At 41.6% G+C, this 25,429-nt stretch overlaps 1 protein-coding gene across 13 annotated transcripts in view; it reads right to left on the bottom strand.

Annotated features, from left to right (window-relative positions):
- Positions 1 to 17,895, bottom strand: part of Bclaf1 (BCL2-associated transcription factor 1) — a 32,535-nt gene extending 14,640 nt beyond the window's left edge. For 4 of the 13 annotated variants that reach the window (XR_010064690.1, XM_063284466.1, XM_063284478.1 and 1 more), the window contains exons 1-6: positions 14,229 to 14,384; positions 8,298 to 8,477; positions 4,775 to 4,888; positions 3,040 to 3,951; positions 1,191 to 1,856; positions 882 to 1,051 (exon numbers count right to left, since the gene is read on the bottom strand). Coding sequence is in view for 12 of the 13 variants with exons in the window: in XM_063284466.1 (XP_063140536.1) it covers positions 882 to 1,051; positions 1,191 to 1,856; positions 3,040 to 3,951; positions 4,775 to 4,888; positions 8,298 to 8,302 (1,867 nt within the window). In the remaining variant the exon portion in view is untranslated. Of the gene's footprint in view, positions 1 to 881; positions 1,052 to 1,190; positions 1,857 to 3,039; positions 3,952 to 4,774; positions 4,889 to 8,297; positions 8,478 to 8,793; positions 8,932 to 13,526 lie in introns of those variants that run through there. The other 9 variants (XM_006227652.5, XM_063284458.1, XM_063284439.1 and 6 more) reach the window with 9 other exon arrangements.
- Between the last annotated feature and the right edge of the window lie 7,534 nt (positions 17,896 to 25,429).

The following is a 25,429-nucleotide window of genomic DNA, read 5'->3' as shown; positions in this document are numbered from 1 at the left end:
GGAAAAAATGTATCAAAATCTCATCTCAAAATTCAACAATAAACTGTAAAGTGTGGTGACAGGTCAAAAAAAAGTTTGAAAAAAAAGAAAAAGAAAAAATGTTAATGCTTCCTAATTGTATGTGCACAATACTATAGCCATGAAAGTCGTGATATGGTTCATAAGCTTATCTAGAGCCAACAGCAAAATGCTGTTGCTACCATGCTGACTATAGCCAAAAAAGTCACTCAGTGCATAAGGAACTGTGACAAATTGCAGCCATTATGAGTTGTTTGCAGGACTAACTTTAAAAAAAAAAGACCAACAGCCATCCAGTTTTCTGGGAAAGAACCTGCTAATCACAGAAATAACCAACGCAGAACCTACCTACCTGCCCCAAACCAAATCATACATACCCCAAGTATTTGAAAATTATTAGTAGCTTTTAAACTACAACAATATACTGATGAAAATATGAATTGGTAGCTAAAATGAAGCCATTAATTTCTGGAACCTATTATTATAAACTCTCAGTAAACAGCAGCAACTATACTGCCTAGAGTTACTACAAACTTACCCACTATGAGTCACCAAGTCATCAGCATACAATGACAGTTAATTTTCACATGCAATAGGATATTTAAATTTTCAAAGTAAATCTGGATAGTACTTCTCTGTGACACTCATTTTTACATTTTAACTCCCGTCATCTGATCATCCTCTTTTACTAGTGAGTCACAATGCTAACTGTAGCTTTTCCACAGCATGTTTTCCAAATGTGTAACATTTAAACAGCACTGATGTACCTACCTGCTGGCTCAGTTAGTGCAGCTATTATTCAACTCTACTTTTTATGCATGCAAGAAAAGCTTAATTCATGATACTACATTTACCAAGCATACCTTTCACGTGATGAACCAAGGATACAATGTGTTGTATAAATGACTCTGAAGTGCTTTTGCTGGCCTGAGGCAACTTAATGTGGTCAAAGATGGATCGGAATTCTTGTTCTTTCTTGACAGAATGGACAAGCGTGCTAGCAAGTAGCCTGTCTTTAGTCAAGGAGGCAGGTCTAGAATACATCAAAAATAAACACACACACACACAAACAGAATACACCATTGGTTTGAATGTGTGAACTCCAAGCTCAGAAGAGTAATGTCATCACTAAGTACCTCTACTTTACTTACTAGGCACCACTGTGGAATTACCTGTTGGAGTCATCCAGAGGAACAGGGGCCATTTTGAGTTTGACTTCAGGACGGTGAGAATCACTGGCTATCATTTTGATCCTCAGCGGGCTCTCCTCTCTGAAGATGGACTTTTCTCGTGCGTCCAGACTCTTGTGTAGAGGGGGACTGTAATCAAAGAGCTCTTTGAGCTTTTCAGACTTTACCTGCTCCGGTGACTGCACTTCTTTCTTCACTGTTATTCTGTCAGAGCCTTTGTCTTCGTCCTTGTGCTTGTCCTTTGTAGTGCTAGGCCTTTCCACTATGTATGCAGTCTCTTTCAGTTTATAATTTTTTTCTTCTCTAAATCCATCACTTTCTCTACTGCCTTTTAGTGAAACTTTGGACTTGTACTTGGGTCCTTCCTCCTCAGTATTCCGGTGAGATGAAGTAGCAAAGCTCTTCCCCTGATCTGCCAGGACTGACTTCCTAAACTGTCTATAATCCTCTGTCTCCTCTGTGTCATCCCCTTCAGAATCATGGAACTTTTGTTTTGCAGACTCTTTATCACTAAAGTAATCTAGAACCTCCTGATCGTCCCAATCTCCGTCTGTCCTGCCTTTCTCGGACCCTTTCTCCTTTGGGGCCTCTTTATCCCTGGTATTACCCCTATCAAGCAGGAATACTCTAGACTCTTCATCTGTAAACCTGTGAATAACAAAGAAGAGAGGGTAACTCTGGACTGCATTCATCGTAGACAACCTGCACATTTCAATGTATGGCCCAACAAAAGGAAGTTACTCTACTGAAACCTAATCTTACTTTTAAAACCATTAAAAGCACTCACACCGAATTTATACTTTCAAACTTCCTAAAGTAAGTCACGCTCAAAAACCTACTCTATATAGTTACCTGCCACAATTTTATAGTAACACATGCAAATTTTAAGAGATCCTAATATACAATACAGCCTAAATTTAACCTTGAGGCTAGGAACCACTAATAGACAATACAAATACCTACTAAAATTTCAATTTGTATTTATGCTCAAATTTTCAATTTCATTTTGCAGTAAAGCTTCAGGTATTCCAGGCTAGCCTCAAACTCTCTAAAGTAGACATTCTTGAGCCTTCTGCCTCCACCTCCCTAACACTGGGAATAGAGCTATATGCTACTGTATTTACCTTTTCTGTCAATATAAACAAGACCTCACAGAAATATACTTTAATGACAAAGTATGAGGTATTTAATACTCTGCCTTAATCACAAAATATAAATCATATAAAATCTGCTCTAGAAGATAAGGACTTCTGGTACTAATAGAAACTAATCATCAGTTCAGTGGAAAATATTCCAGGTTTCACAGTAGGGGAAAAAATCATAAACAGCATACCTGTCCCACTTACTAACAACCTAATTCTCATTAGTTTGCTAGCATTTCTTTCTGTAATGCTTGAAACTAGAATTTAAACCAAGTATTTAGAATGTCATTAGATTCACTGAGAAATAAAGGGTTTTTTCTCAGTCAGGAAGAATTCACAAAGTACTGACAGCTGGACTGTATTACCACACAATATGTCACATGACTATACTGTTTATATAAGGTCACATTCTAAAGCAAAAAGGGAAAAGTAACACAAAACTGTTTATGTGTTTAATATATAATATTGGTTATCTTAGGCCTTTAGTTTTTCCTTGTTTGTAACTGCTAGTTGTGAACTGTTTGAAATGGCTAATAAAACAAAAACAGAACTATCAAAACTCTTACATAATTAAAACAACTTACAATTTACAATTATCAAGCAGGAACAAGTAAAAACATGTAAATACATAGCACAATGTTATTTTAAAATAAATACTATAATATAAATGCACTACTTAGGATTCTTACCTTTTCAAAAACTTTCCTGTCTTTGCTGTTTCCTGATCTCCTCCTCCGTCAGGATAAAAAGAGGACCGCCCCCTAGAGTCCTCTCTTGGAGCATTCTGTGGTGTGATTGTCTTTGCAGGGCTTCTTCGTGATGGGATGTGATGAATCGGACTATTCTGAGAAGGACTATATCGACTAGACCCATTCCCAACAGAACCGGATCCAGACCTCTCAGGACTGTGCTGAATGGAATGTGAGTGCTGAGAGGGGGTATTTTTGGCAGAGTGGACTGTACTAAGCATGGGGGCATCTGAGCATGATGAACTCTGACTGGGTGGGGTAGCAATAGGTGAAGGACTATGAGGTGACCTTGGACTATTATCATAAGCTGAAAGGCCAGGCCAAATATCACCAGATGTAGCAGATTTATTAAACTCATCAATAGATTCAGATGGATCATGTTCAAAAGTATCCTTTGGTTCCTCCTGTGATTTGCTTTTCAAAGGACTCTCTTCTTGGGGTTCCCCTTCAGCTTTTTTGGTCTGTTTTTCCTGAGACCCTCGTCTTTTAGAGACAGGAGATTTGCTATAAGGGGATGAAGAACGAGATGATGATGATCTTGGAGACCTAGAGGATCTGTATGACCGGCGAGATCTGCTTCGGGATCTTTGAGAAGACACAGATCTTCTTTTCGGGCTCCTGGACCGTGACCGACCTCGCCTAGGACTCCTAGAGTGCCTTCTATTCCAAACAGGTCTATAGCCACCTCGGTGATATCTACCTCCTCCTCCTTGATAATACCCTCTACCCCTTCCTCTGTACCCATAAGGTCGTCTCATTCCTCTATTATTCCTGTAATCCCGACGATAATCTCTAGAATAAATACGATCTCTACTACGAGACCTTGAATATGTTCTGGAACGAGACCTAGAACTAAAAATGAAATAAGTATCAATTTTTTAAAAATGAAGTACGTCATTTTAACATTTTAGATATATCTGGCTGAATAAAACATATATACAGGGTAAAATTATATATACTTAAAAACATTTGTTTGAAAAAGTTTACAGTTTCTGGTATATTTAAAGCTTTTGTCCAAGACGAGCAATGGATAAGAGAAGCCATGGGAAAGTAGGCACAGGAAATGGGGGAGGCTATCAATATATCCAACACAAGACTGTATTCCATCTAGGCTGGCACTAAAACTCATAATAAGAGAAATTTAAATGGCACCATGTACTGCTAATAAGGTAAAGGGGTTACATGGAATTGCACAGAGCAAAATGACAGATATTAGGCAAGGCTGATTATATAAAATACAGAAAAATTACAAATTTTAATCCTTAATAGGCTCCTATCCTCGTGCTATAGATATTATTTGAAGGAAAAAAATCATTTTTTTAAACAAAAAGGGGAGGGGATTATCCTTGAAAGAACCAGACTCAGTAAAAACCGGAAAACAATATGATTCGGTACCAAAAAAATTCTTAAAATATCCAGTTTATCACTGAAGATGGAGAAAACAAAGAAATTCATCATGTTTTAACACAGTACAGTCAATCTCAGACCGTGAGTCAGTTGATAACTTAAGACAATTCTCAATTTCAATTCTAAATGAAGACAACAAATCCAAATCACGGAGCTTCACTGAGAATGGTAGACTGATGGAGAGAACAATACGCTATACACTCTGTTCACAGCAGACACTAATGATAACTATGGCACTACTAAAAGCACCAGAAACACATTAATTCACCTGTATCTCTTCTTTCTAGAATGTGATCTTGATCTTGATCTAGAACTAGACTGTGATCTAGACTTGGATCTTGAAGAATGTGATCTAGAATTGGAGCGGCCCATTTCTTTTCTCCTAATCAAATGAAAGCAAAATCGGTTAAATTAATACAAAAAGCTATTTTGATATTTACTTATTTCCAGATACAAACAACTGAATTTTTACAAGTCATTTCTTTCAAAAGAATATTTACTTATAAAACAGACCTATTATCACTAAAAACCACTTTCACTTACAGATACTAAATACTCAAGATAAAACATTTCTATGGACTTAATACTTATGTTAACACCAAAGGCACCAATCAACTACAGAAGTCAGAAAGACCAATGATAGACAAGTTATGTTAAATGTCTTTCTTTGCCCAATATAAAAGCCTACTTACCTCAACTGTAAAAAGATAAAATTATATGAGTACTACAGAAACCCGAAGAAAAGAACACTAAAAAGTGGCACAATACAGACTAGAGAGATGGTTTAGCGGTTCAAGAGTACTGTTTAAGATGGGGTCCCACACTAAGAAGAAAGTGCACAGGGTCCCACCCTTAGCCAAGGAGCTATCTACAAGTGATACCACCTAGCAAAGCAAAAGTCAATTTTCTCCAATGGAGTCGCAATAGGTGTGTTAGGCACACTCCATTCAGTGCATGTCCCATACAAGAGTACTTAGTCAACACAGTATGAACACAGTGGTATTTCTGTAGAATACAGTGTAGACTTTTTGTCACATTTTGTATTGTTTGACTACTTTTTTTGTCTTAATAGTCTTTTGCTTATTTATTTTGATTTGTGTTTTTGTGGGAGTGTTTTGTGTTTCTTTTTTTTTTTTTTTTCTTTTTTTTCGGAGCTGGGGACCGAACCCAGGGCCTTGCGCTTCCTAGGTAAGCGCTCTACCACTGAGCTAAATCCCCAGCCCCGTGTTTTGTGTTTCTTGTTTGGTTTTGTTTGCTTTAAAAAGCAAGAAAATATGTAAGTTAGAAAAGTGGAAAGGAACTGAAAGAAATTAAGAAAAGCATAATATGCTGTATAAAAATTACAAAATATACTGTAAGAAAATTTTCAATTAAAAAAAAGAGCAAAAGGCACTAGTTGTTCTTCTAGTGGGCTGGGGTTCATTTCCAACACCCACAATTTAGAAGTCCTGTAACAGGATCCAACAAACATGCACCAAACACCTACACACGTACCATTAAAAAAAAAAAAAAAAAAAAAAAAACTGGCACAATACTTAAAAATAAATTTAAAAAGAAACCTCACCAAGCTGTCATCACAGTGCTTTATAGACTTAAGGCACTAAACTGTTTCTCATGTACAAAATTCTCGATGTGCACTATATAGTCTCCTATAGAATAAAAGTGACTAAAAGCCCCTTAGCAGCAGGAACTTGCAGGGCAATGCCAAGTTCACCCTGTATCTTGTTGGTAAAAAAGAGCAAGAAAAGATAAAGGGATTAAAGAGATCAGAAGAAATATCAGAATTACAAGAAAATTCTAACTTAACTTTTCTAAATGCTGATATAATTAGACCTCACTACATGCTGATAGTAATAACAGTACTGATTTATAAAATGTGCTTCTCCTGAAAAAAATCTAAATATGGTAAATCACTGCATGTACATACCAAATGTCACTTTTAATTTTTCAGAGATCCAGAAGAAAAATAATAGGGGGCAGGGGGAAGGCACAAAATAAAAAAATCTTTTATTTCACCATGTAAGTTACCATTAACAATAGGTAGCAAGAACAATAACCAACACATGTACAAATTTATGTACAACCAACCTCTGATTGTTCCAAAACTTAAATACTATAGCTTAGTGCTAACCAAAGCCTTATTGATAACAAAACTGGCACATTATAGCTATGTTGTATGCTGAAAAAAAATACAGTACAAAAATTATTAATGAAAACTGCTCACATGGAGATTTCAGCATTAACTGTTAAGTGGCTACTCACTACATATGCGCTTATAATAACAGAAAGTAATTGTGAATTATAGTATGTACCAAAGTTAGTGAAGCCACTATTTAATGCATCATCTCTGTATGCTTTTATTTTTCTATAGCAAATGAACCAGTGTGCTACATTCATAAATTTTAACTAGAATTATTATTTCTTATAGTCTACAAATTTTTTCAAACTGCTAAAATTTTTTTAAGTCATCCACATAGCTATCCCAGATGGTGACCAGCACTCTTACTCAGAAGTTTCTCAGGTTCAAAACCTATACAGGCTAACATGAGCTCAAGAGCAGCCTGGGCCACTTAAAACCTAGTATGTAGAAGAGAGAGAAGGAGACAGAGGTTAGTGACACAGCAGCTCTGCAGTAGGACACTTGCTCAGCAAGCATTAGGTCGGAGGCTCATTGCTAACAGGAAACAAGAACTAAGCACCGAATTGCTTAGCATGTATAGGGAAAACTGAAAATTCAGTTCATTTATTGAAATTTTTATTTTATGTAATGGATGATCTGCCTGCATATATGGCCATGCATGCCTGGACAAGGAGTTGTGAGCTGTGGTGTGGATGCTGGAACTCCACCCCATGTCCTCTGTCTGCAAGAGCAGTAATTACTTTTAACTGCTGAGCCATTTCTCCAGCCCAATTTATTTTTTAATGTTATATGTGTGTTTAGTGGCAGTCTACATGTGAAAGAAAAAAAATCAGACTTTATAAAGCTCTCCAGTTGGCTCTCCTCTTCCCGCTCAGGAAAGTGAATGAGGTTCTAAGACTTGCACAGCAAGTGTTTTAATGCTGAACCATTTGGCCAGCCTCAGTTCGATGTTAGTCAAGTGCCAACTGTGTAACTTTCCAAATTTCTAACCTATTAAAATAAATAATCATGTCTCTAAGGCTCAATTTATTAATTTTGTAAAGGCCTGTGTTTCTCACATATTTAAATTTTAATCTCATTAAATAATTTTGAAGATATTTATTTAGAGTTTGAGGTTATTATAAAGTAGTACTAGGAAGATAAAAAGTTAAGCCAAGAGTGAAGGCACGGGCCTTTAACCCAATACTTGGAACACAGAAGCAGGTGGATCCCTGTGAGTTCAAGACTAGCCTGGTCTACATTGTAAGCTCTAGAACACAGTAAGTTAAGTAAGTGATTGACCTGGGCACAATGAAGAGGAGAGTGATCCCAGTACCAGGTATCCATTAGGGCTACACAGCAAGACCTTGTCTCAAAGGATGGCAGCTGTGGTTGTTTTGTTTCTAAATGGCCTGAATCTTATTTATACAAGTGGGAAAAAAGGTAATATACAATGGAGAAATGAAAAAAATTTTTTTCTTAAAACTCAAAATCTGAGTTTACAGAAGATAACTAACACACTCCCCACCAAAAGAAAAAGAAAAAGGAGAAATGTTCCAGGCAACTTTATTAGCACTAGAGGTTGAAACCTAGGGCCTCCTGCATATTAGGCAAGCACCCTACTTCTTGGGCTACACCTTCAAGGTCAGTTTACAACAACACTCTTACTTACTTCATCTGATTTAGGTTGAAGTCAATCTTCTCAATTTAGTCAAAAGTAAAACCTAGAGAACATAAATGGCTTTTACCTTGGGCTTTATACAGGATCCAGAAGTCAGTGATGTCTTTAAGATACTGCCAAGATTCTTCTTGTAGAGAATGTTATAGGAAATTAAACTCTAAATTCAAATTCCTAGCAAAAATTAAATAAAAAGAGTTTTGAGTTTATGGTAAACCAGTATGCACTGGTTATAATACAAATATTGGGTGTACTAATAAATTATGTGGCCCAAACGGACTTCTTCCACTTTGACCTCTCCAGTACTGAAATTATAAGCATGTACCTTGCCTGCCTTGGGAAATCATAAACGTTTGATCCTAACAATTTAACAAGGTGAGCACAGTGGCAAACAATCCTAGCCAAACAGGAGGTTGGTGGTTTTGAGTTTAGCCTAAGCAATGATGTAGCGGCAGCCTATGTGATAAAAGAGGCCAGAAATACGGCTCACCGGGTAGTCTATTCTCCCCAGGAATGCTCAATTCCCAGAACCCAATGGTCAATCACGTCCCCTGGCTCTATCTCCAGCTCTAAGGTCTCTGACACCCTCTTCTGACCTCCAAAAGCAACAAGCAGGACCTGTACAGACCTACATGCAGACAAACATAAAATAAAATAATTAAGCCAATGATAACACCTATAATCCACTAATTGGGTCAAGAAAGCAGACAATCAGTTTTAAGTTCATCCTCAGTTATACAGTGAGTTCGGAATTCCTAGGCTACAAGAGATTCCATGCAAATGTCAACATAGAAAAAACAAAACAAAAACATTCTAGTCCAACACAGCAGAGTACCATGTAACTGATACCTGCAGTCACCTGACCTTTACAGAACAAATGTCATTCTAACCTGTAGTCAATATTCATAATGCTATATTTTGTAACATTTACAACAGCTTAATATTCTGCTCATTTTTTACAACGTCCTTTTATCTAAAACCAATTTTTAAGAATTCCTTCAACTGCAACCACAGTAACAAAAAGTCTTACAAAGGTATCTGGTTAACCATCTAAGAAACAGGCAGCAATGACACAAGTCTATAGGGAATTAATACTCCTAAGTTAACTGGCCATTACTATTAAATAAATTAATGTTATGCAGCTATCAACATTGAAAAGGTTACAAAGTTGCAAATAATATAGATTATCAGTTATATGCAAAGATCAAAAACCATAAGAACAGAAATTAGACTTAAAAATATATAGCTGACATTAAGAGGCTAGCACTCAAAGTATTCATAAACTAAAAATACCCAAATCTATGTAATGATCAAATTTTAAAATGCTATTTTGGAAATACAAAGAAGAAATAGTTCAAACTAAATATGTCAATATTCCTTAAATAGTTACTGCCCTTCATCTGGGAATTTATAGAGTTATGAAACCAAAACCTCAAGTGGGCTTTGGTGCAAAAATAAGGAACATGGAAGTAAGTGGAAACCCCAAACTCTAACAGCATCTGGGAGATGGACTTGTTGGGGGCAAACAGAAAGATGTTTGTGATTTCTGGGGCACACAGTCACAGACTATAAAGTGTGATCCAGAATTGACTGAATTCTCCAGACAAATGTCAGTGCTTTGTGCACTACACTCACATGTGCCTGACATGGCTAGAACTCAAATATTAAAGTATAAAATGCCAAACTTTCCCTTTATTTCAACCTACTAGAAAACTCTAATTAAAGCCAGGCAGTGGTGGCTCACACTTTTAATCCCAGCACATGGAAGGCATTGGCAGGAGGATCTCTGGGTTAAAGGCCAGCCTGGTCTAGAGAGTGAGTTCCAGGACAGCAGGGGTACACAGAGAAACCCAGTCTAGAAAAATCAAAACAAACAAAAGACTCCAGCTGTAAAGAGAGAATCTTTATCTGATTCATCACAGTACGAACTCAGAACAAAATAAGCCATGTTTTGTCTTTAAAATTAAAATCCAGGCTGGGCTGGGTGGTGTTGGTGCACGCCTTTTTTTTTAATCCCACCACTTGGGAGGCAGAGGCAGGCAGATCTCTGAGTTGGAAGCCAGCCAGGTGTACAGAGTGAGTCCAGGACAACCAGAGCTACATAGAGAAACCCTGTCTCAAAAAGCCAAATAAATGAACGAGAATGAATCCAGAAACATCTTAGAAACTTTGTTTTTGGAGTAATGTGTAAGAGTAGCTAGAAAACAAGTGATTAAAGAAAATGTCTTTCAAGCTTGGTGACACAGGCATTTGGGAGGCAGGAGAAAGGACCAGCCTGGAGTACCTCAAAAAATTAAAAAGAAAAAAAAATTTAAAGACATTGCATCACATCTATAAATCCAGTCTCTTGTCCCAGGACTCAGAAGGCAAAAACTAGAGCATTTCAACAAGTTCAAGGCCACCTCAGTCTATATATAGTGGGTTCTAAGTTAGTTAGGGCTAATCAATTAGACCTGTCTCAAAACAACAAAATTAAAAACAAACACCCCTCTAACATGAAGTTGTTCAAAGTAGATTTCTAACATAATTAAGCCAAGTCTTTATTCAGCAATATTAGGACCGAAATTTAAAGCAAATTACTACCATCACATCTTTTAAAATAGAAAAGTAGACTGCCCTAATACTCAATTAAATTAGGTTCAAATCCAGGCTCAATCATTAAATGACAACTCAACATTAGGTATGTTAATCTCTTTCAGTCTTTAATTTCTAAAGGTCTAAAATAAGTATTTACAAGTTTATGGTAGATAATAAATAGAAAAGGCTAAGCTGGAACATAGTAAGTGCTCTGACATTAGTTATAATTTGTTTAGCCTTGTTTGTTACAGGTTTTCTAAAGGCTATCTATAAATTTGTTTCAAAAACTTGTCTATTTAAGCTTACGCCTACGATTTCACTACAACATTAACAAGTTTTCTATAAAAATCATTCCAGTAGGGATTGGGGATTTAGCTCAGTGGTAGAGCGCTTGCCTAGCAAAAGCAAGGCCCTGGGTTCGGTCCCCAGCTCCGAACAAAAGAAAAAGAAAAAAAAATCATTCCAGTAATGTTGAATAAAATGTTCCACAAGTTTGATTTAAAATGTATTGCAGGAGGAACAAAAAACAAAATACAAAATTCTGAAAATAAATGAGCAGAATATGGGAATCAACTTAATTATCTTAGCTGCCTGTTTATTTGGTTTTTTTGAAACAGGGATTCTCTATTTAGTACCCCTGGCTATCCTGGAACTCACTCTGTGGACAGACAGGCTGGCTTCAAACTCACAGAGACCCTCCTGGCTGCCTCTGAGTGCTGGGATTAGAAGTTCAGCCAATATACCTGGCTACTTTACTTTTGTACCAAAAACCTTCCTTAGTTAAAAGCAAAATAGATTAGTGACACATTTAGTTTGCTCCATCTACTTATCACCCTGCTTTTCTCTTCTTTCTTTCTTCTTTTTAAAACTGAACTAAGAACCACAGCACATTCTAAACCAAGCTGTGCCACTCTCTGGCTTACGCAGCCTTAAGTTTTTCACCTTTTAGGGCTCCCCCTACAAAAATAGAGAAATGATAAATTAAGCAAAATTGGTGTTAGAAAGCCCTAAAATGAGCTGGAGAGATGGCTCTGCAGTTAAGGACACTAGCTGCTCTTCCAGAGAACCTGAACTCAACTCCCAGCAACCACAGGGTGGCTCACAACCATCTGTTATGGGATCCCATGCCCTCTTTTGGTGTGTCTGAAGACAGCACTGGTGTACTCACATAAATAAAATAAATCTTTTAAAAAAAAAATCCCTAAAACATTAAACAAGTTCAGGTTAGTACTATTACTTATGAAGTTCATGGTCTGACTGAATTTCAATCTTAAGTCAAAAATATTAAATCCCTATAACCGAAATACTCAGTTACTTTTAATATTAAGACGCTAGATACCAATAATGCTTCAACCACAATCACTTAAAATTACTACCCAGAGATACACTGATCTTCTAGAATCTCTTATTAACCATTACAATTACTACCCAGAGATAGATACACTGTCTTCTAGATTTTCTCATTAAGCAATCATGAAAACTACACAGCAGATTTCAGATGGTGGATAGTGCTCCATCAATGATTTCAAACACAGTTCCTGAGAATTACCAAAGATGTATAAACAACTGGAAAACAATGCTTTCTCCACTTCTTTTACATCAAAGATAATCTTATGCAGCTTAGTTTGCTCCCCACATTGAGTTTTTAAACAAATTCAACTAGATACTAACTAGCCTAGTCACTGAGCAGTGCTTTTTCCAGATCGGCTTTCAAGTCCTAAAACTAACTTGTCTTCTAGGACAAAAGTCTACACCAGAGCAGAGCTCGGCTGCCAGCTTTCCACCAAGCACAGAGCCCCAGGTTTGATTCTCAGCACCACATAAACTGGGGTGGTGGCTGGAGCCTGTTACTTCAACCCTGGAAACCTGTTCTTTACCAAGACCTGCTTTAGAGAGGCCTTTCCCATCATACTACCCTGAATTTGGTTAGAATCACACTCAAAAATGCAGATAAACTGGTAAATCTTTAAAAGTCCTTTATTGCCTAACTACCAACTATTCCAGTTAGGGCTAATCTAGAATGCAAGCTCACAGTGAGGACAAGACATTTTGTTCTACGTTTCCCTTTTAATATAAGAAAAATATATATGTGCTGTAGCAACAGGATATCTGTGAAGTGACTAACAGTTTTCATCAGTTTTAGGTATATTCACTTTCAGTTTCTGTCTTTTTTCCTTTTCAATTCTAGTTGAGAAATTAAAAAAAAAAAAAACGTAGAAAGTACTGCTCCTCGACTTTGACTATTAAACCTAAAAACTGTTAGGCATGAATTTGCACATCCATAACCCAAACACGTAACTACATGGAGAACCCGAAGCCACTAGGTCCCAAGAAGCTCGTCTGGGATACAGAAGTCCAATATTCTGGTCACTCCCCAGACCAAGAAAACAAATCCTTAAAACGCAGAGGGGTCCGAAGTAGTGACGAAAAACTATTATCCCACTACTCGAGGCCAGCGCTGGGTGACAGAACTATAACCTCAACTTCTCTTCCGACCCCACCAGTCACCGCTGCCAATATCCTGAATTTCTAAGGAGTGCCAACTCTTACTAAAAATGGTATGTCAGCGCTCGGATTACTGAGAAAGGGCCCTTCTCAGACGCACCCGATAAGACCCGAATCCCGCTAGAAACAGTAACTACGCACCGACTGATCGTCTAGGACAGAGTGAGCTGATAGGGAGGCAAAACGAAAAACTTTGGCGCCAACACCCAGGTGCTGGCAGGTCGGCTATAAGCAACAGATCAAAAGCCTCCATCTGATTAAACCGGGCCTAAACCGACAGAGGCGAGGAAGGCAGCATAACTCCCACGCACTACGTGGTTGATCCTCTCGCCTAACACTGCCGCAGGTCCAAGCCCCAAAGGTTAGGCCAGGAAGGAAGACACCTCCCCCAAGGCCAACGACAAGCCGGCTCCGAAGCCAACACACGCGGCGGCGTTGCCATGGGCAGGGAAAGAAAGGAAAAAAGCACGCGTGCGCAGAGCCCAACAGCGGGCGCGCGCCGGAGTCCCGTCTGAAGCGGTGGGGGGAAGGGTTGGAGAGAGGTTCGCGCATGCACAAGCGCACGCGAAGGCCTCACGGTCTCCGGAACCCGAGCCAGATTCGCAGCCAGGCCCGCTCTTCGCGCCAGCTCCCCATCCCCCACCCCTGCGGCCCGCGGCGCCTTCCAAACCCGAGGAGGTGACGATGAAAACGCACAAGTAACGGCTCCGAGGTGGGGGGGTGGGGGGGGAGTCTCCTTTCTCGCCGCCGACCCGTCACCACGCACGAGAGTTCTCAACACCCAACGGTCCTGTCTCCTCGACTTTTTTCTTTTGAGTGACTGGAATGCAGCGCAAGGCCTACCTGACACGCCGAAGCACGATTCTCAGGATTTACCTCCGCTGTAACTACACAGCGGCCATTTCCCGACTCCAGAAGGAGAGGAAGACCATAGAGGTGGCCTCGTCGCGCTAGCTCGGCTCCGTCACTTCCGACTTGGGGCGTGGCCTTCAGTGCCGCTAAATATCTAGGCAGGCCCCTCCCACCCTCCCGCCCAGGCGCGGCTCTAGAACCGCTGTTGAGCTGTAGCCCAAGGCTTTCTGGGAAGTCGCGTGGCTGGTCTCGCGAGAAGATGTAGCCGGCAGGGGTAGGGGCCAGGGCCCGGCCGGGAGCCGAAGGGCCTCGAAGGGCCGCTCTTAGGTGCTGACTTCTCGGCCTTGTCCTAAAGAGACTTCTTGTCCCAAGGAATTTAAAGTGTCGCCCTTCTTGTGAACTGCACTTAACGAGCCGGGGTCATTCAGAGACGGCGGCCCAGAGCACGTCAGGAGCACTCACTGAGGAAACCGGCCGGAAAACCAACGACGCAACTGCGTCCGCCCGGAAGCGCCGCGTTCCTCCGACGCCTTGCCCGACTGTTAAAGGGCTAAACGCCCTGTACCGATTCGGCCGAGTCCCGAGTCGCTTCCTGTTAACTCGGCCTCCTGGCCGGTCCTGAGACTTGTCGTCTGGGCGATTGCGTCATGGGGTAGCTCCTAGCTTCCCGGACGCTGAAGCCTGGCCCCTGAGGCTTTCTCAAGGTTGGCACCTATCCGGAAACCTCACACCCTAACTGGACCTACCAGAATCATAAATAAGCAAGCCAGGATTGATTTGAAGCAAATTGCAGACCTTCAAGCTGTTTTTATCAAAGCGGGACTACTTAGTAAAACCGTTATTACGGTTTGATGTTATGGGACAACGTTAAATTCCTTGAGGGGCTTCAGAGTTGCCATTTGCAGCCTGTCAGTTAAGTTCAGCATTAGAGTTTGATTCTGATCTTTAACCCTGTTCAGGGCGGTCTGCCCTCACAATCCAGATCAGCACACAGCGGAAGTATCTGACTTTCCAATGAATTGTAGTTTTTTATTGTATTTTAATTGGGCTATCTGCTCTGCACCCAGCCCCACTCTAAAGGTAAAAGCTACGATCTGTGGAGTACACTGGACCCTGGTAGGTCCAAAGCATTAGGTGGGAGCTCAGAAAATATTTGTCAAGTAGGTGAACTGTATTTAAATGAAACAAAAAGGCATCGCAACTCTACATTAATGAGACAGCAGGTGCCAATACCTCTTAATCTATTCAAGACACCAAAATTAATCATTTTGCAGCTACTAAGTCATGTGCAATTTTAGTAAGTGTTGAAAAGTGACCTTTTCACCTAAGGCATGAATCCCCTGGGCTGGGGATTGAACCCCAGACCTGCCTGGTATATGCTACATAATTGCTCAACCACAGAAGTACGCCTTCCAATCCCAACTATGACCTCAAATAAATCAATGGGCTACCAAAGAAGGAAGACATTGGAACAAGCAACTAAGTAAATGGATGTCTAACAGACAAGTTGGGGCTCCGAAGGAACTCATTCGGTAAAGGAACTTGGTGCTAAGCCTGATGCGACCTGAGTTCAGTCCCTATATGAAGAGAAGTTCATTATGTTACGGAAGTGTAACAGGGCCCAAGACTGCTGACGTCATGATAGAAGTACCATTCAGGATGTGGAACTCAGCACATAGGCAGTACTGTCTGCCAAATGAGACCAAGAACTAATTCATCAAGCCCTACAGCTCTGGGAAAGTGTATGTGTGCTAGCTAAGCTGGGAAAGGCCGAGGACTACATACTGGGATCTGAAACTCCCAACCAGCTTGTAAAGATTTCCATTATCCTGAACTGGGGTCCAAGCAGTCTTCTCTGGCAAAAACTCCACAGCAGAAAGAACAGATTCTGAAAGGATGTCCTCTGAACTCAACAGGGAGTTGGAGCATTGAACCACTTCATAACACTTATGTAAACAATAAGTGAATAACTTCTTAAAGAAATAAAAATCGAACTAGATTTGTTTGATAAACATTTTTTTAAACCAAGCTTTAAGGTTCTTGTTTAACAGACATTCATTTTGTTGGTTGATTTTTCAAAACTTGAAAAGCCATCATAGGTAGAAAGGTCCAAATAGAAATTTGGGCATTTCCTAAAAATAGAAAATTTTTCAAGAAGAACTAGATTTCTTGAAAAATATATTGATTATAAAGTTGCCAACCTTACTAATTACAAAAGAATGCTGCAGTAATGTTTTATGACTAATAAGTTAGTGAATTACTGTTTATAGTGTCTGCTCATCAGCTACACAAGTTTGTAAATAACCAGAGTTCATGAGACCCTGTCTCAGAAAAAAATTTCAACCTAGTCCACGAAGAGACCATGGATGTTAACAAGCCCTAATGATTTTTCTTAGAATATGATACACCTCAAGATTGACCTTATAAGAATAACCCTATTATTTTAGAAGGTCACCAGGTTATGAATAGGACTCAGTGGTAGAGCACATGCCTAACATGTTCAAGGCCCTTGATTCATTCTCCAGCACAGAGATGGACATGTGTCAGTCTCTACACACTTAGAGACAAAATCTGTAGGGGTTAGCATAAATAAGAACCAGTGATTTACTGAAACCTGTAATCTGGGTGTTAGAAGTGTATTAGGGTTCTCTAGAGTAACTACTTATATATTACTTTATTAATATATAAATTATATATTAAGGGGATTTATTAGAATGGCTTACAGGCTGTGGTCTACCTAGTTCAGCAATGGCTGGCTATGAACAGAAAGTCCCAAAATCCAGAATCCAGTCCACGAGGCTTGATGTCCCAGCTGGTCTTTGGCAGATGCTAGAATCCAGAAGAAGTAGGCTCTAATGTCAGGAAAGGAGTGGGCTTGCCAGCAAGGCAAAAGAAAGCAGGCACAGAGCAAAAGCTTCCCTCTTCAAGTCCTTATCAAGGCTTCCTACAGAAGGTCTGGCCCAGTTTAAAGGCATGTGTAGTCCCACCTCAAGGTTTGGGTTAGAGGTGGACCTTCCTACTTCAAACTAAGCAAAAGTCCCTCAGTGGTGTGCCCTCCATTTTTTAATTAGAGTCCAGATGTAATCAAGTTGACAACCAAGAATAGCGACCACAAGAGGGTTAGAAACAGAGCAAAGCACTTCTGCTTTTGAAACTTAAAATGTAGCTTGCAAGGGTGAGTTAAGTCCCAGAACCAAGGGCAGGAGAAAGGCAGCAATGCCTGAGCAAGCAGCACTGGGTAAGGAGGCAAGTAGAAGGAAGTATAAAGTTTACACAAACCGCTCATTACAGCATCTTATGCTGAGAAGAGAGAACCAGCTCCCAGATCTAGGTCTCAGTGGTGGGAAACACACGTTTGCAGAAGGGTATACGCGAAAGGTGCATGGTAAGGTCTCAAACATGTAACAAACATCTCTGAGCATAGAGGTACATTCCAATAATCTCAGCTCTCAGGAGGATGAGGCAGGGGCATTCCTGTGAACTCAAGGCCAGCCTGGCCTAAAGAACAAATAGCAGGTTAGCCAGAGATACAAACAAATCGTGAGTTTGCTTCAATTTCTGTTTTTCTTGATTTAAGACAAACTTTCAATGTAAGCTAAAATGTAGAGACCTTCCCAATTAATTCCTAGCCCTTTGGTAAGTATTACTTAAAGAAGAAATAAAAGACTAAAAACAAGCAAAGAAAAATTCCACGAACCATGGGAATAAATATAAAAGGTAGAAAATTATCTTAACATAGAATGATCAGAAAATTATGAACTCATTCTCTACCTTGGAAACAGTTAAAAGTGGAAACTACTGAACATAAAAGGCAAACATAGCTGGGTAGTGGTATCACATGCCTTTAGTCCCAGTATTCAAGAGGCAGAGGCAGGCAGAGCTCTGTGAGTTCAAGGCCAGCCAGGGATAACCAGAGAAATCCTACCTCAAAACACCAAACAAACAAACCAAAAACCGTAATAATGTGCAAGCCATTTCTCAACATCGTTTTGTTACATATATGACCACCAGGGAAATGTAATGCTTAGGTGTTCTGTTGATGAGAAAACATTTTCAGGACTAAAAGTGGGATTAAACAGCTAATTGTAAATCCACAATCCCAGCACTCAGGAGACAGAGGCAGAGTGATCTCTGAATTTGAAGCCAGCCTGGTCTGCCTAGTGAGCTCCAGGACAGTCAGAGCTACACAGTGAGACTGTTTTTAAAAAAAAAAAAAACAAAACAAAACAAAAACTCAATAATAAAACTTGTTGTATTGGTATCTGGCTAATCAATATTTTAATTCTATTATAGAAATTTTTTTAATTTTTCAAACTTTTTTTGTTTAAAACAAAAAACAAAAAAACAAACCTTTAGTGTTAGGGATTGATCCCAGGGTTTTGTATGTGTTAGGCGCACACCCAGACAACTGAATTCTTCCACCAGCCTTGGGCCACTGTTCTCTTAATACACGAAAGAATGTGTAACTTTGCTCCGATGGAAAAGAATCCTGTGGACTCTGGAACCACACAGCTCTAAGAAGCCTCCTCAGCAGAGGCGGTGCAGCTCCCAGGGAGGGAATCCCCAGCTGAGCCCAGGAGCTCAGGAGCCTCAGTCCTGCCCCTTCTTTGCTTCTTGGCTTCTTCCAATGAGAAAGTCACGCCAGGCAGCAAGGCTCATAAAAGAGATTTATTGGAGAGACAGATCCAGGAGGGAGAGAGATGAACCGGGGTGACTGCTCCTGCTTCTCTGAGTGGACAACAGCGAACCAGACAAAGGGCGGGACTTAAGTAGGATTTCTTAGGAGGCTGAACTTTTCAGAGTGAGGATTGGTAGCATTTCACGTCTGAGCTTGGAGACCTCAGGGATTGGTGGGTTTTCCTGTTCAGTGATTGGTGGGGGGGTTTTCCAGCCCCTCTTCTTTGCATTGGGTCTATGGGTAAGAATGGAAAGACCTTCCTGGCTGCAGGCAGCTTTGCTGAGGCTCGGTCTCTAAGCTGCTTGGGGAAGCTGGAGAGGAGCGGCTGCCACTGTGGATGGCTCCCATGACCGTACCTCAAGACTGAGAAGGAGTCGTGGCTGTTCTGACAAGTGCCCCCATTTTGACAGCTCCCTCGGCGTGCCACATTCTGAGTCATTCAAGAAGAGATCCTGGCAGTGGCACATGCATCGCTGTGTTGCGCACAAGACGGGATGCTCGTTTCTGGAAACGTCCATTTACGTGCCTAAAATTTGTCCTGAAACGGGAACCACACAAATAATTAATTTTGGTCATTTATGATTTACTTACAGGGAACCAGTTGGCAACATACTCTGAAAAATTGGAAGCAAAAAGTAAAAGTCACTGGGAGAAACATAATTTAGTTCCCATTGTCTTTGGTATAAATTAAGACCAGCTCATTACCCACTGGTGGCATAACATGTTTCTTAATGCCAGCTACACAACCACTGGATCTTAACAAAACATTTAAGTTGGAATTTTACTTTAAAGTATATGTTAAAGCCAAGTTTGGTGATTCATGTCTGTGATTCCAGCACTAAGAAAGCTGAGGCAGGAGGATAGGTAAAAGGCCGACTTGAGTTCCATAGCAAGACCCTGTACCAACATACATGTACACACAGACACGAGGGGAGGAGACGACTCACAAAGATAAGACAATAGGAATAAGACACGAATCAGTTGGTAAATATACACAATATTGGGGAAGTCTGCTGAAACGAATAGACAAACATATATATTATCCATGGGGAATAAAACCCTTTCCTCTCTCAGTCATTCCAAGGTGCTTGTCTTAGTTTGGTAAACATTTTCTTCACATAGTGAGTTGTCCCCTAAGCCATCTTGTGATCCTGAAAGATCCCACGCAGAGAGACCCTTACTCAAGTCTTGGGAAATTGCGGACCCCAGACACAGAGAGACCATTTTGGATGTAATAAGCAAAGGCGAGGTTTATTACGGAGACCTATTACAGAGATCTCCGGGCCGACACATATCCCGCGCAGGAGACAGAGGTGTCGGCCCCGAGAGGCTGGGAAAAAGAGTATTTAAAGGCAGAGGCTGTGAGCACCAGGGGATGGGGGATGTCAAAGGGGAATGTACCACAAGTTACAAGATTGTTTTATGGCTCCAGGAGATAAGGGGACGCCAGAAGGTTTTATGGCCCCCTGGTTCCTGGAACAGAGCTACTAAATCAGGAGAAGGGTAGGGTCTTCAGGTCCTCATTATTTTTAAACGTTTGTCAAAACTGATGGAGCATTTGTATTTGAAACACCTCTGGTTAGGCTTGGGCTGTCCGGTTTCTTGGAGTGCTCTCTGTAGGACACAATGGCTGAAAAGCACAAGTAGGGGCTTATCAGGGTCTGGAGGACATCTGGTTAAAGTATGACTCTGAGTAAGCTGGGGGGACGTCTTTGGATGGTTTATGGGTCAGTCCTCGATAGCCTGAGCTGGATCCTGCATTCCTTTTCTTTATCTTTATGGCCTGCTATTCCTGGCGGCAGGGCTTAGCCCTGAGTTTGTGGCTTTTGGGGCTAACTCTTTTAATTTTATATTTCTAAACCTAGAATTTGTATAATTTTCTTTTCAATCCTTCATCTCATGGAGTCCAGGGACAGAGTTAAAAAGTCTCTGCAAAATATCCTGCAGTAAGAATTTATTTTTAAAAAAACACACAGGGGGCTGGGGATTTAGCTCAGTGGTAGAGTGCTTACCTAGGAAGAGCAAGGTCCTGGGTTCAGTCCCCAGCTCCGAAAAAAAGAACAACAAAAACACACACACACACACACACACCACACACACACACACACACACACACACACACACACACACACACACACACACACAGAAAGATTGTGGGAGTCCGTTCTCATATTAATCCCAGGTGTGGAATATGGGGCTGCCTCAGATCGTCCACAGCACCTAACGCTGAATTGCCTTGAGCTCTAGCAGAGGCATGATTTTGTCAGCTGCAGATAGTTTCTGTGATTGTGCGACATCCGGAATTCAAAGGACTTTTGAGGGGACATATAAATGCTAGGCCCCTGAGAGGTGGTGTTGTTGGGGGTTTGAAAGGAGAGGCGCTGTTCCCCAATTGGTCCTTGATTTGTCAATAAAGAAGGCCAGGGACCAATTGCTGGGCAGAGAGTATATAGGCGGGACTTCTGGGTCCTACGATGTTTGCTGTGTAACAGGCGTCATGCTGCAGGTACTAAAGAACACAAGATAGCAGAAAAACAAGACAAGATTACTGCAAGACTAAAGACTTGCGTCTCCCACAAAGGTCTGTGGAATTTCCCTTGTAATGTAATATTCCCAGTTGCTACTTCAGGGTAGCGATTTGATCTTGAGAGAGGCACCCTCGTGAGCAGAACTCATGTCTTTAGCAGGATGGTCCAGAGAGCTAGTGACTTCTTTTCGTATGTGGGGCACGAGAAAGTAGCAGTTTACAAATCAGAAGGGAGGGCTGGAGAGATGGCTCGGTGGTTAAGAGCACTGGCTGCTCTTCCGGAGGTCCCGAGTTCAAATCCCAGCAACCACACGGTGGCTCACAACCATCTGTAATGGGATCTTGGCGTCCTCTTCTGGTGTGTCTGAGGACAGCTACAGAGTACTCACATATATAAAATAAATTAATCTTTAAAAAAAAAACAAAAACAAAAAAACAAATCAGAAGGGAACCACATTGGAACCCCATTCTCAGGCGTCCGGGCTCCAGAACTGAGCAATGAGGGCCTTCTGTTTGAAAGGAATGCAGCATATAGAAGGTTTTTTTTTTCTTTTCTTTTTTTCGGAGCTGGGGACCGAACCCAGGGCTCTACCACTGAGCTAAATCCCCAACCCCCATATAGAAGTTTTTCTAGCAGCCCAAACTGACAAAGTCAACTTATGTTCCCAGAGATTCAAGATGAGAGAAATGGATTAGTTAATTAAATCCATAGTGTCCTTCACCCCCATAGAATATCATGACATACGTAATTACAGGGTGTTATTAAAAAATAATATGCTAACAGCAAAATAATCCACTGTTGTGGTAAAAATTAAAAAGGAGCATTTTCTATCAGTTCCGACAAGCCAGATCCACTCACTCCGGCTGCTACTTTACCAAGCGGTCCACAAACCACCCTCTCCAGGCTCTTTCCCTTTTAGCCGCCCTCTCTGCACTGTCCCCTGGGTGGTAGTTACCACTCCTCACACACACACACACACACACACCCCTGTTCTGCAGGCCCTGCTCTCCGCATGGGCAACAGAACCAGATCCGCACCTCACGCTCCAACTGCCTCTCTCTCAGCCATTTCTTTCACACACTGTCCTCTTTAGCCCGGTAAATCAAAGTTCCAGAAACTTGTACTTTAGCAATTAGACTTACATGTTAAATTCTCAATCCACAATACAGAATGAATTCACTGCCAATTAATAAAGATAGGAACCGCCCACCTAGACAAGATAAAATTGACCTAGACCACCTGGCTCGGAATCATCTTCCTCCATCATCTCATCTTGATTCCTCCCCTTCCTAGACTTTTCCCTTGCTGCATAATGACATCATCCTACAATTCACAATTACTTTTTTTTTTTTATGTCAACATGGCTTGGGCTAAAAACATGGTTTAAACTGGAATGTCAGGCACTAGTTGGTAAATAGGCTGATAGTCCTGCAGGGCTCGCTTATTAAACCTTCCCAGCATCCTTGCATCCACAAGGTAAAGATGTCCCTTAAGGTCCACAGGAAGTCTTCCGTGAAGAAGACGGAGTGGGGGAAGGGAGGAAGGAGGAGGAGTGACAGCAGCTATGTCATAAGGTCCCCTACACACAGCACCACATGAAGCACTTAAGTATCCTTTGTTCCCCTCCCTGGTTTACACGGGCAAACGTCCACCCATTAAGCTTTCAAGCAAGGGTAGCAGAAAAAAATCCACACCAGGAAGTCCTCCAGCTGTCAAGACGGAGGCCATTTAGGCTGTCCGTGGCTCGGAGGTCTCTGGGAAGTAGGAAAATATGTCCCCTCTTTGGTCTTTGGCAGTTCCATGGTCAGGGATGTGGTCCATGGGCAGGTAGCCAGAGTCCAAACCTGACCATGGCCCCATCTGAGTCCCAGGCTGTAGATCCTGGTGAAGTAGGGCATCTCCACACTGACTGCATCCTGAACACTGGCCGCCTGCCACCCTTCCCTATAACTGGAAACAGTTTTAGCTGACAAGACTATACCGAGAAACTGTGGATTTGAGAGCAATGATTATTCGTTATTTCACAAATTTTTTTTGGACAGGGTCTCACTGGGTAACCCCAGGTCATCTCAAGTGACTTTTGTACTCCGTGCTTCCCTTGAAATACCACTCATTTACATTGCTTGTCTCAGAAAAGGTAAACAGTTTCCTTGGTCCTATTTAAAGGAATTTGATTTATTTTGGACTTGGTCTTCAAAAGAACATGGTTGAATTCGGGAGAAGCAGCTGCTGCTGCTTCTAACTACAGTATTTTGTCCTGTGACAGGTGACAGGTGACCACCTTCCCCTCTCCCCGCCAACGTTATTAGAAACAGCAGTCCTCGAGCCTGTCATTTTAAGACAGAGAGACTGATGAGTTCTCTTCAGCCGTGCAGTATTCTGAGTGCAATGTGCTCCTGCTGTAGGGTGCTGTACCAAGCTGCTTCCCTCCTCTTTATCCCACAGGAGAAAGAGGATAAACTCTCTTCCTTGGTCCTGGGGCCACCAGCAGCAGCCTCATCTGGGAACCAAGAAACCTAGGTTCCCACGTCCATCATTGAATTGTTGAAGCAGAAACCCTGAAAGGCCACAGAGTGCTTGCCTAGTCCACAAAAGACCCCAAAAAATTAGAAACTTCAGACGCTCAGGGGTGTTCTGCCTACCCATAAACCCCACAAATTCCCACTGCAGCAAGAAAACAAGAAACTGTGGGAAGAAGCCTTGGCGTGCTTGATTTAACAAATCACATAAGTGGTTGTAAAGTGTCCTCAAGTTTGAGGAACTCTGAATGGATCCAGTTCTTGCTGGTCACTGGGCGTCGTAGACTTTCTTAGGGCTAAAATAAAGGGCATTTGGAAATCCAAGAGAATAACTCATATACGAGTTAATTCCAGGCTGGATGCTGCCTTTAAGGAGTGGACAAATCATACCTTATTGGCTATCCCAGACTGTAGCCTGCTTTTACAAATAAAGTTTTATTGTAACACTGTCTGGCTGTGGCAGTTTGAATAAGAACAGCCCCCACAGCTTCCTGCATTTGAATGCTTAGACATCCGGGAGTGACCTTACTTTAGAGGGATTAGAAACTGTGGCCTTGTTGGAGGAAAGTGTGTTACTTGCGGGGAGGCTTCAGGGTTTCAAAAGCCCAAGCCAGGCCCAGTGTCTCTCCCCTCCTGCTGCTGTGGATCCAGATGTAGAACCCTCCCCGCCCCCCACCCCCACCACCCTCTCACCCCCACCACCCCACCCCCACCTCCTCCACCCACCCCTGGCACCGCATCTGCCTGCATGCCACCATGCTTCGCTCCAGGAGGATAATGGACTAAACCTCTGAAACTGTAAACAAGCCTCGTTTAGGTGCTTTCTTTTGATAAGAGTAACCAAGGTCATGGTGTCTCTTCACAGCAAAAGAGCACTGACTAGGAACACTGGCCTTTACAGGAACAATTTGTTGGCCCTGGACATACAGTCCTCTCTTAACTCCTTGCTTTGGAAGTCCCCATAGTTCCACCATTCTCAGAGCTGTTCTCTCTGCACGAGGATGCAGGTTACACTACGGTTAGCTTCTGGGGTGCCCCAGGAACTTCCTAGAAAACAGAACTTTGACTAAAAGGTGGATTCTGTGGGAGGAGGCTCTAGTGCCCCCACCCCTTCCTGCCCATTCTTTGCTTCCTGGCCACCCTGAATTTCCACTGTATTTTCTCTGTCTAACCTCAGGCCTCAGATTTGGTTTCAGAACCCAGGACAAGGGGCTGAGGTGCATAATTTACACACCGAAGCAGACCTGGCCTCCAGGTTCTCCCAACATCCTTCAGTCCCTACCTGGCATGCTGTGCCCCCAACCCTGAACTTTCTAGCCCAGGGGCTGGGCTACCCGTACCCCAGAGACTCTGCCATATATAAACCAGACATTTTAGCTGCTCTGCTCCCCCCATTCCCCTCTCTCCTCTCTGGCCACAGGCTCATTTTCTCTCTCTCTTCTTCTCCTAACTCTTCCTTCCCTGGTG

The sequence above is a fragment of the Rattus norvegicus genome, chromosome 1, assembly GCF_036323735.1.
Source record: "Rattus norvegicus strain BN/NHsdMcwi chromosome 1, GRCr8, whole genome shotgun sequence".
Lineage (NCBI taxonomy): Eukaryota > Metazoa > Chordata > Mammalia > Rodentia > Muridae > Rattus > Rattus norvegicus.
Note: the sequence above shows the minus strand (reverse complement) of the source record. Positions and strands in the feature narration are given on the sequence as shown.